At 33.6% G+C, this 12,500-nt stretch overlaps 1 protein-coding gene and 1 pseudogene across 1 annotated transcript; both read right to left on the bottom strand.

The window, feature by feature from the left end:
• Positions 1–303: 303 nt before the first annotated feature.
• Positions 304–1,744, bottom strand: LOC131855821 (subtilisin-like protease SBT3.18). The gene is made up of 3 exons (XM_059217219.1): positions 1,654–1,744; positions 603–1,258; positions 304–321 (listed from the first exon to the last, which is right to left on the bottom strand). The coding sequence occupies exons 1-3, from the start codon at positions 1,742–1,744 to the stop codon at positions 304–306; spliced, it is 765 nt and encodes a 254-aa protein (XP_059073202.1).
• Positions 1,745–2,873: 1,129 nt separating this feature from the next.
• The window catches only part of LOC131043900 (subtilisin-like protease SBT3.18), a 127,066-nt pseudogene continuing 117,439 nt past the window's right edge, over positions 2,874–12,500 (bottom strand).

The following is a 12,500-nucleotide window of genomic DNA, read 5'->3' as shown; positions in this document are numbered from 1 at the left end:
AGCAATGCTAATCAGCGAGAGGTGGGTTTTGAGGAAATTCCTTCTAGGGTATGAGAAGGTTTGCAGCAATAGTTATGTGATTTTTTTGAGTAATGTTGATGTAAAATTTTATGATGATAATTATTCCCGCTTTCCCCTTTCATTTCAAGTATTCATGTTCGTTGTCTGGAGGAGTGTTCGAGCTCATGGTATTTGATACAATAGTGTTTTTCCAAAGGTTTTTTGATACTTTCTTTTTTGGCAGGAAGGTTTTTGGCTCATGGGTTTTGGCACAGGGCTTTGGAAAATTATGTCTTCTTCCATTTAAAGAAACTGTGGAGTCTACATTTGAATATTATATGGGCTCTATGTAAAACTGATATTATATGTGTTGTGACCGCATTTTGTATGTGGTTTTCCACGGGGTGCATAAACTGATCTGCTAGATACTATAGGTTTATTTTATGAGCTGTGACCAGAGGTTTTCTTCCCAGGGTTCTTTCCTCTGGTATGCTCTTTGAATCCTGTGTAAAAAATAAAATAAAAAAATATTAATAAAAAAATTTAATGGAATAATCCACTTTTATTGAAAAAAAAAAAGAATTGAAGAGCATGATAGATACTTTGATACTCATATTATTTCCAAGCATTATGTATGTTGGAAAGCTACGGTCCATAGTGCTTGCTGCTACAGACATACTCCAAGGAGCTGTATTTGAAACAGAAGCAGGGTCAGGGCCATCATTTCCTGCTGAAATCACTACAGGAATACCCTTTTCCATTGCATGGAAGGAGCCTATATCTAAACTTGAAGCAAAATAGTCAGGCAAAGGTGTTCCCGAGCCCAAGGAAATAGATAGCACATCTACTCCATCACTGATGGCATCATGGAAAGCAGCAAGGATATCAGCTTCACTACAGTCACCACCTAACCGACAAACCTTATACATTGCAATCCTTGCTCGAGAGGCACCTCCTCTAGCAATTCCTCTTCCTAAACCCATAAAGCTTGCATTTCTTACTTGACTTCCACCTGCTGTAGAGGCTGTGTGTGTTCCATGCCCATTGTGATCTCTAGCTGATCGGTATTCTGGAACTTCAGTAGTATTTAGAGGTCCCTTAGCTGCTTCATAACCTTTGACATACCATCGTGCACCCACTAGCTTTCTATTGCATGTGGACTTACTGGATTGCTCTCCTTCCTGACACACACCCTTCCAACTACTAGGAGGTGGAGGAAGTGTGTTGTCTTTAAAGCTTTCTGATTCTGGCCAAATACCTACAAATATAATTAACAAAGTTTCTCTTAACTCATAATTCTCTTCTAACATGATATAGATTGACATTGTTTTGTGATGAAACCAAAATGATGATCAAAAAGAGTATTTGAGAACTATGCCTACAATTTAAATTTCAATTTTTGTTACCATTTAATCTTATAAAGTATTCATTTTACTGTCTTCTTGGGTTCTACATGTTTTTAATTAATGATTGAATATTTAAATGCGTATATACTGAAACATTTTACTGTCTGTTTGGACTATGCATGTTTTTAATTAATGAATGAATATTTATATGGGTATATACTAAAACATATATTTTATATACATTCTATGTTGTATGTTCTACTCCACTCTGTTCATTTAAAAATGAAAAAACTGGTACAATTCTGACCTGAGTCTATGATACCAATAACTAGGTCTTCTTCGCTGTGGTGTGTTTTCTGTATAGGCATCCTTGTTAGACCATCCAAAGGCAGTCCCATGAAGTTTCAACTGTGTGTTGTATGTAGCTTCAACACTCTACTCTTGAAGATAGAGAAAACACCTTGCATGGCTAGTCCAATTCCAATTATTAGAAACATATTTATGAAGAAATTTCACAGATATAAGAGCTTAATCACATCAGAATAAATGGTATGTTAGGGTGGCAAACATATTGTAAATAACTTCTAAACCTCTAATCATGCATAATTGAAATAAGTGGAAAAATACTTGATATTGTATTGGCCTGGGCTGCATTCAGTTTTGCTGCAAATCCAGAGAAGCTACTGTTGTAGCTGTAGATCAAAGCCATTGCAGCAGCTTTGTGGCTGTTGGATCACATCATTGGTTATCACATTTCAAATTCAGGCAATTTGTATCCTACACTATATTATAATCTTAACAATATTACAATGCAAAGGAGAGAATCGTCACCTTCCAAGAACAGACGTTAGAATCTGATAATGGATTTCACTACTGATATGGGGCTGATCAAATTTATTTCCTCCCATGTATGCTATATATACCTGCACACAAATATACCCAAATAAGTATCATCAGATGGGTTTTAGTAAGTTGAGACAATTGTAGACAGACAGACTTTAAAATTTAGAAAAAACGGCTATAATATAATTACATGAACATCATCTCCATCTTCTTGATTGGGCTCAATGGGCTGTATGCACATTAACAGAATGAATATGACAAGTGTACTTCGTTTGGAAACTTCCATGTCTGTATAAAATTTGAGGAAAGTTTGTGAAGAAATAATACTTAAATAGGCCAGCGCACATTACCAGTACTATTTCCAACTTTGGTGTAGCTCATGATTATGCCACGGAAAACTGATGAATTACATTGTGGGGGACAAACGTTTCGTGCCCTTGAAGGCCGCTATATCCTTATTTTATCTTATTTGGGTATAGTATGAGGAATAGTTACCAGTTTTCTTCCATAATGTTTTCCTATTTGAGATTTTCCCTTAATGAGACCAAAATTTATAGAGTAGATATTGTCGGATAATAAGCTGGGTAGAATAACTGTGAAGATAAGAAATTTAATAGAGTAGATATTGTCCGATAATACAAGTATGAAAGTGCCTTGTGGTCTGAAGAGGATGGAGAAAATCAATCATACTGCACTCGTACCACCATAGTCTTTAGATTCGAGATAAGAAGTTTGCTGCTCAGATCGAGTAGATTGCTTAGCTTCCCTAAACTTGTCATTTAAGTTGTTGACGCGAACTATAATGGGGCTTTGCACACGATGATCAGGACTAGCCCAGATGAGTGTTCCAAAATTATAGACCCCATCAGAGTGCTTCACAGGTTTTAGGGTCACTGAAAAAGAGGCACTTCTTACATAAGGCGTGAAAACTAGAATATTAGGCTTCACAATCACTTCCACACCAGGTGGGCATGAGACTATTGCTATATATATACACAATTATCATCTGGGCTAACGTTGGTTACGGTCCTCTTGATTGTGGGAGTGGATTCCAGATTCGACACAGTAATGGAAGGATAGTTTAGACCACTGGCAGAACTTTTTTCAGGGCAGCTGGTATTTAATTTAGATGAAGAAACAATGGTTCTGATCTGTTTTTGGGTGTAGCCAAGACTGCAGAGAAACATTATATAATCTGTTGGACCTGCATCATATACCAGTCCAGGATTCATAGCTTGTTTGGGATTTACATGCCCTGCACCAAAATCAAATGGGTCTGCTGGTTTTCCAGATCCTCCAGCTTTAATCAAGTCAAAAGATGTATCTCTGACATATGCTGCAAATAATAGGATTTAGAAAATGATTATCAGAATTAACTGAATGCAATATAATAGTATATAATATTATCTTCATTGTTCAGAGTAATGATTTCCTTTAATGTAGTGGTCTTAAGTTGTCCACTTAGAGAGTTGGTATTCATTGCATTGAATACTCAAAGGTGGGATTGGAATATTTGTGCTTATGTAAAACTAAAACCTTTCAACAAATATGATAGAATGAATGGATAACATAATAATGTACCAGTTGTCATGATGGCAGATCTGATGGCTGCAGGACTCCATTGTGGATGAATTGACTTGAGAAGAGCAACAATTCCAGAGACATAAGGGCATGACATAGATGTTCCTGATAAGAAATTGTAGTCCACAGAGCGTTTGTCCACTCCTATTTCTGAAGGTGGATTCGCTGGAGGCCATGCTGGCAGAATGTTCACACCTGGAACTGTTATATCAGGCTGCACAATTGCAAGTTATAGGCTGTAAATAAATTCCACATTCACAACTCTTTAACCAAGCAAGATGTTTCACTTTAATAATATTTTGTCAAAACTGGTGAGAACATATGGTCTTAATACTCATTTAGATATGGGTTGGCTTTGGGTTAATGGGTGAGAGGTCGTTGTAGATTCGGAAGTCCAGTCTCCCAGCTCATATGAAACCAAATGAAATATCAGACCATCACATTAAAAAGTTTATCTTAAATCTAAAAGAAAAATATTCATTAGTTTATAATATATTTAAATAAGCAAAATATACATAATATAAGTTTTAAAGGTATTTCATTAGTTTATCTTGAATCTAAAAGAAAATATTTATTCATTTAGACATGCAATCCGCCACATACCTTCAAAATGTCCGGGGACAGTGTGCTAGGCCCCCTTGAGGAGAAGTAGGCTACAACATGCGCAGGTTCAAGTCCCACAACACTTCTACTTGGACTCATTCGAACAAAAGGGAACCTGACCCAAATATAACATAGAGTTACATTTTGTAAACAATGATATTTTATGAAATACTTTCTATTCATATCTGAATTGGTTTCAACTCACTGAGATGACTTGTAATAGGAAAGGATCTTTGTCCCTTGCTCCTTATGTACGTACACCACAGGTATAAAAGAGAGCTCTGGCACCACTTTGGTGGGCACTTCTGAGAAAATTAATGCAGCCTCTCCTGCTCGGTACACAGCTATAGCTGCATTGAAGCTGTCGTCACTACCATGAGTTCCGAAGCATAGCACTATTTTCCTTGAAACCAAATTTCGTTTGAGAGATCCACATGTTCTGTACAAGCATGTGCAAAATCTTATGAGTAAAATATACAATGTTATGAAACCAATCTTCATATCATACAAGCTGTTTGGTTGTTGGGTGTTTACTCCCTCTCCCTTACAACACAGATACAATTATTTAAATTTTTTTTTTTTTTTATTAATTTACAAGACATTGTTTCTCGCAAGAATTATATTAATGAAAATAAAATTGAGAAACAAAAGTTTTAAGAATCGAAGAGCATGATGGATACCTTGATACTCAAATTATTTCCAAGCATTAAGCTGGTAGGAAAGCTACGGTCCATAGTGCTTGCTGCTACAGACATACTCGAAGGAGCTGTACTTGTAACAGAAGCAGGGTCAGGGCCATCATTTCCTGCTGAAATCACTACAGGAATACCCTTTTCCATTGCCTGAAAGGGGCCTATATCTGTACTTGAAGCAAAATAGTCAGGCAAAGGTATTCCTGGTCCCAAGGAAAGAGATAGCACACGCACTCCATCACTGATGGCATCATGGAAAGCAGCAAGGAAAGCAGCTACAGTACAGTCACCATCTAACCAACAGACCTTATACATTGCAATCCTTGCTCGAGAGGCACCTCCTCTAGCAATTCCTCTTCCTAAACCCATAAAGCTTGCATTTCTTACTTGACTTCCACCTGCTGTAGAGGCTGTGTGTGTACCATGCCCATTGTGATCTCTAGCTGATCGGTATCCTGGAACTTTAGTAGTATTTAGAGGTCCCTTATCTGCTTCGTAACCATTGACATACCATCGTGCACCCACTAACTTTCTATTGCATGTGGACTTACTGAATCTCTCCTTCCTGACACACACCCTTCCAACTGCTTCGAGGTGGAGGAAGTGTGTTGTCTTTGAAGCTTTCTGATTCTGGCCATAAAACCTACAAATAAATTTTATCAAACCATATACATTAATGTTTTATCCATTTATACTTACTAAACTTGCTCATAATCAAAATAAACACTTTTGATTAAACTCTATGTATGTTTAAATAATAATATAACAAAGTTTCTCTTAAACTCATAATTCTCTTCTAATATGGTATAAATTAGCATTGTTTTGTGATCAAACTAAAATGATGAATAATACAATTTATATTCATTTTTTTGTTACTATTTAATCTTATAAATTATTCTTGGATTCTACATGTTTTTTTTTAATGAATGAATATTTAAATGGGTATATACTGAAACATTTTACTGTCTCTTTGGATTATGCATGTTTTTAATTAGTGAATGAATTTTTTTAAATGGGTATATATTATAAAACATGTATTTTAATTACTTTCTATGTTGTATGTTCTACTTTACTCCGTTCATTTAAGAATGAAAAAACTGGTACAATTCTAACCTGAGTCTATGATACCAATAACTAGGCCTTCTTCTCTGTGGTATGTTTCCTGTATAGGCATCCTTGTTAGACCATCCAAAGGCAGTCTCATAAAGTCCCAACTGTGTGTTGTATGTAGCTTCAACACTTTACTCTTGAAGACAGAGACAACACCTTGCATGGCTAATCCAATTCCAATTACTAGAAACATGTTTATGCAGAAATTTCACAGATATAAGAGCTAAATCACATCAGAATGAATGGTGTGTAAGGGTGGCAAACATTTTATAAATTACTCCTAAACCTCTATTCATGCATGATTGAAATAATGGAAAAATACTTGATATTGTATTGTCCTGAGCTGCATTCAGTTTTGCTGCAAATCCAGAGAAGCTACTGTTGAAGCTGTAAATCAAAGCCATTGTAGCAGCTTTGTGGCTGTTGGATCACATCATTAGTTATAGCATTTCAAATTCAGGCAATTTGTATCGTACAGATTTTATACCATAATCTTTACAATATTACATTGTAAAGGAGAATATCGTCACCTTCCAAGAACAGATGTTAGAATCCGATAATGGATTTCACTATTAATATGGGGCTGATCAAATTTATTTCCTCCCATGTATGCTATGTATACCTGCAGTACAAAATATACCGAAATAAGTATCACCAGGCAGCATACAAATAAATTTAGATAGGTTTTAGTAAGTTGAGACATTTGTAGATAGACAGACTTCAAAATTTAGAACCAAAAAAGAGGTTATCATATAATTACATGAATATCATGTCCATCTTCTTGAAGGGGCTGAATGGGCTCTATTGGAAATTTCCATGTCTGTATAAAATTTGAATAAAGTTTGTGAAGAAATAATACACATAAAATTTGAATAAAGTTTGTGAAGAAATAATACTTAAATAGGCCAGTGCACAATACCAGTACTATTTCCAACTTTGGTGTAGCTCATGATGATCCAACATAAAACTTATGAAATGCATTGTGGGGTACAAATGTTTCGTGCCCTTGAAGGCCGCTATATTCTTATTTTATCTTATCTTATTTGGATATGCTGAATAGTTTTCTCTTAATGTTAAGAAAACTATTTGAGAGTAGGTTGAAAAGCACTCAATTATCATATTATATTATTCATGCTGGAATCACCCTTACGTGACTCTTCGGCTTAGGGATGGCCATGATCTGCCCCCACTGCACCGGAGTAAATCTTTAGGAGAAAAGTGAAGAGACTTGAAGTCATCACCTTTCCATTCAAGATAGGGCATATACAAATTCATTTATTACCTTATTCACTCATAAATATCGTACATAGGTGAATTTGGCTCTTTATAATTACAGTTGATTTTTTTTTATTAATATGATTATTATTTACCTATTTTATAAATAAAATGTAAAATAAAATTTTGATTATTCTTCATTATTTGACTATTAATCTTTTTATATTTAAAACATAATTATCACCTCTCCATTCAAGACCAGGCATATATCCATATTTTAAATTATGACTTTACTTATTCATAAGTATAGCATATAGGTGAATTTGACTTTTGATTAATATTCAATGACTATTTATCTATTTTATAAATAAAATGTAAAATTGTTCTTGATTGTTTGACTATTAATCTTTTTATATTTAAAACATAATTGTTTGACTTAAAGAAAATCAAAAGTCATTGTAAAAGTTATGATGAACCAACATTTGTTATATAATTCCTTTCAAGAAATGTAACTATTTATCATATTTGTCAATTAAAATATTAAGTCTTCATTTTATTTTTGCAAGCTTTTATTGTAATAACTAAATATGAGTGGTTTAGGAACTTTTTTGCTTAATGAATGAAAGAGGTTCAACATTGCAAGTTTTCAAGTATGTGATTACCTTTGACAAGAATGTGAATGAAACTGTACATAAGCTACTTGTGAGTTGTTAGAAGCCTTAAAAAGAAAAATGAAGGATGCATTGATGAAAGAATCCAATGTGAGTTCACACGCTTTAGATATGGTGTGTAGTCCTTTATCCGAGGAAGATAGAGTCAAGATTGTGTAGGCTCTTAATACAAGGTTTAGAACAAAAGAAATATAGTGAATATCATAATGGGAGAAGAATTGAATGCCTATTATAGGATAGTTAAGCAAATTAAGGATGCAACAATTGAGGCCGCAAAATAGATAAAGAAGACTTTGTCTTCTCCTATAGAGGAGACAAACATAGAAACTAGTTTGGAAGGGAGTACACTTGGTGTTGACAACTGTGTAGTTAATTCAAAGAAGAAAACTGATGAATAGTTAGGTGGTGATGGAGATTCGGGGATTGGTCCAAATGATCACATGGAGACTGATAAGAATATAGAAATAGTTGCAGAAAATACTCTAGAGTAAGTGTAAGAAGAGGACAAGAAGGACCATGGAGAGAAAGAACAAGAACAAGAGAAGAAGACAGAGGAAGAAAAGGGTACTATGTTTAGTGGAGAATCTTCTAGTCCTTCTGGAGACTTTACATTAAAATTGTTGAAGTTGTAGTTACAATTTGAACTGGTAGTTACCACTGAGGTACTTTAGGTACCTACACCACAAGGTTAGATGGACCTTAACCGGTTGCCCCCTACACATGAACTACACTTGGGTGATATACTTCACCACTTTGCACACAAAAAGTTCATCAAATCATAGTTGTAGAGTACATAGTTGATTAATAATATAGTGAAGTTTCTCCATGAGAAACTTCTAGAAGTTGTGTTGGATGAGACTCTGAGTGATGCGGAGTAGCTAAAGGTGTTGCTTAATGGATTAAGAGATCATGCTTTTCTCTTGAAAGATGTTGAAAAGAGGGTAGAAGAAAAGAGATTAGAAGAGAGTGAATAAATGTCACTTGCACATAGCCAGTTGTAGGAAACAATAAGAGTTTTAGAAAAGAGTGTAAATGATGCAGTCGTAGCATATAGGTTTTTTTCACCAATGACCTATATCTACCAAAGATGTTAGGGGTTAAATAGAAATTTTGAAAGCACTGATTGTACATATATCTAGTTCTGTAGACTGGAAGAAGGATCTAGATGGTAATGGTAGATTACCGATAGAAAATTTGTCTATATAGTTAGATTTTCTAACTAATCAAAAGGACAAGATTAAGGCATAGTTTGGTCATCTAAGATATTGTAGACTTGGATCTCATCAGCATGGTAAGGCTTCTTGTAGACTCTCATAAGTTGGATCAAGAAGTAAAGGTTTTGAGTAGTTGTAGTGAGGCAGAGGATCTTCTTTTGAAGATGGAAAGTCAACACAACATTTTAAGCTTCACAAAGAATGATTGGAAGACCACTTGGTCTCATCTCAAGTTTTTTCATAAGAGAATTATACTCCCAACTATGTCTAGACTCTTTAATTTTTGTTGGTAAGACAATTTTGTTCTTGTACATATAAATGTAGATGAGTAGAAGGTTGGTGAAATAAAGCTTTAGTTTTCAATTTTGTTCCTACCCTAAGGGGGAGTTGATGTTGGTAGGGAGAGTTATATACAATCATTGAGTTTGTGTTGTGTTGTGGAGACACCCTTTGTCCCTGATGTCGAAGGGGCATAGTTTATTTTTTAAAGATAAATGTTTTAGTGGAGTGATATGATAATAGTTTGGAGTTGGCACAAGTTATTACATCCCTCTTTCTTAATTTTGGAAAATGCTTATTATGCTTTGTTTTGGTTAAAATCATTGACATTGTTTATTCTTCTATGAATGAAGCTGTTATCTAAAAGAGAATGATTGATGGAGCTATTTAGTTAGTATAATATTAAGAAATTGACAAAATGATTAAGACGAGACTAACTAAATTATCTTGTGATTAAGAATGTGGAAAATAAAAATTGGATTAGGTGGTGATCTATTTCTTAAGACTCATAATCATGAGCTCTAAGTGCTTTAGAGAATTTATGAAGTGGAGGTGTAGGTGTATTTGGATACCCGTTTCTTCGTCACTCAAAGAAATTGGATGTTTTGACCCAAAGAAATATAGGTTTAAAGTATAGATAATATAGGGGAAACTGCCCCAACATTGGTAAAGCTATCATTTTAGGTAATTTTTAGGTCTAGTTCTATTGGATTTGTGCCCTGCAAGATGCCATTTTTATTCTCGCAACAATTTTTTGATAGAAATGGATTTAGTAGGTGGATAACCATTTTCTCTATACCTTATAGAAATATTCTAAGAAAAAGAAGTGACTAATGACTTGGATAATTGAGTTTTCAATTTCAAGAAATACTTGAAACACAGTAATATAAAAGTGTGTTGGAAAAATAAGCTTTCTAGATATTTAGTCTTTCATCTAATGTTGTATACATCAAAAATAAAAAAAATGATTCTTTCCAATTTATTTTACTGTCCTATGATAGTAGTTGAAGGGAAAAGTATATAGTAGAAAGAAATGATTTCTTTTAGTGTCATTTAAAGAAACTATTTTATTAAAATTCTAGAAGATAATATAGCTCAAGAGAATTGTAGATAAAACAATGCAAGAAATATGGAAGAGAAAATTGTTATATCAATGTCAATGTACAACTATAATTAGCTGACTTGACCAAAAAGTTCTAGCTAAAATTGCTTTCAAATGAAAAGTGAAGGTTAAAAATGTTTTGTCTGATTCAAATTTTAAGTTTCAGAAAAATTCATGAGTATGAGGTGTATTATTACTCTTGAAAACATAAAGTAGGGACATGGGATCACCTTGGACCGAGCATTAAATTGATTTGGCTCTTCTAAACCCATCCAAACATTAAGACTACAAACAAAGGCCGAAAAAAAAAAATTGTTTAGTTTTTCCCCAACCTATTATAGTTAGAAGAAATATTTGTTTTGAACATTCTAATGTTTGGATCAAAATTATTGCAAAGCAGCTACAATTAGCAGTGATGACTACATGAAATTGTAAACATCAATATTGTTATTTAATGAGATTTATTTTAGTTTATTACTCACCAAATGTGTTGAATACAAACACCAACATGATAAACTCCACATAACATTCCAGCATTGGATCTGCAAATGTTAATATCTCATCAGGGGTTTAGTTTTATTTAGATTAATTTTTCATTAGTTTATTTTATTAGGTTTTTCTGTTCGGGCAGTTTTGTATAACAATTTACAATTGTTTTTGCCTCCTCTTTATATCTCAATGGTATCAGAGCTTTGGATTTTGGAGTATATTTTTATGTGAAACATCTGAAGATTGCAACTTTCTAAAGAATCAAAATACGGAAACAAAAATTGATTCAGGTGAAATCAATTTATTTATTTTTACAAGAATTTTATATCTTTTTATATTTGGTAAAGTTTGGCAAGAGATTTTGAGAAATCCTATAAATTTGCAAACTATGCAAATTATATATACATTTATTTTTAATTTACAATGCAGTCTATTGTTTCATTGATTGGGGAAATATTAACCGGAAAAGATACTTGGTTGGAATGGCATAGAAAAGTGGAAAATACATTAATTTTTAATGATTTATGATATAAAATATGTGATGGAGATACCCAACCTACAGAACCAACAGATGTTAAAGAAAAAGAAATTTGGAATTATAAAAATTTAAAATCCTTGGCTTTGATAAGAGCTTCAGTTAATAGAGATGTATATCATCATATACAAGGATGCAAATTTGCTTGGGAAGCCCTTGAAAAGTTAAAAATTTTATTTGATTCTCATTCAGAATTAGAATTTATTCAGTTACAATTAAAATTGTTCAATCTTGAATTAAAAAATGGTGATGTTATGAGTTTGACTTCTAAAATTAGAGCCATAAAACAAGATGTTAATGCTGCTGGTGGGAAAGTTGATATTTATCTCACTGCTTTTATTAAGGCACTCCTTCCAACACATTCTACTTATCTAGAGTCCCTTCAAGCAAGTAACCAATTGAAAACTATTGCTTTTGATTTATTGGTTGAAAAGCTGGCTAGACGTGAAAAAGCTTTTGGAAGAAAAATAGATAATACTAATGAAAATGTTTGTTTTGCTCACCAAGAAAAACCTCTAAATAAGAGCTCTTCAAGAGGAGGTTATAATGATAGAGGCAAAGGTAGAGGTCAATGGAGGAAAAATGATAATCAAAATGATAGGCAACATTTATATTGTAAGAGATGTGGTAGAAAAGGAAGTCATGAAGCACATGAATGCAAGTTGTCATAAGATAAGATAGAAAGTTTTAAAGAAAATACTTTTAAGCAAAAAGATAAAACAAAAGTTTATAATGATGATAAACATTCAGATGATAAAATTCCAGGAGCAACCCAATTTGCTTGTGATAGTGATGGTGATCAATATGTGCTTTCTGTTTC

Source organism: Cryptomeria japonica, chromosome 3 (assembly GCF_030272615.1).
Source record: "Cryptomeria japonica chromosome 3, Sugi_1.0, whole genome shotgun sequence".
In the NCBI taxonomy this organism is placed as follows: domain Eukaryota; kingdom Viridiplantae; phylum Streptophyta; class Pinopsida; order Cupressales; family Cupressaceae; genus Cryptomeria; species Cryptomeria japonica.
This window is presented reverse-complemented; position numbering and strand designations above follow the sequence as displayed.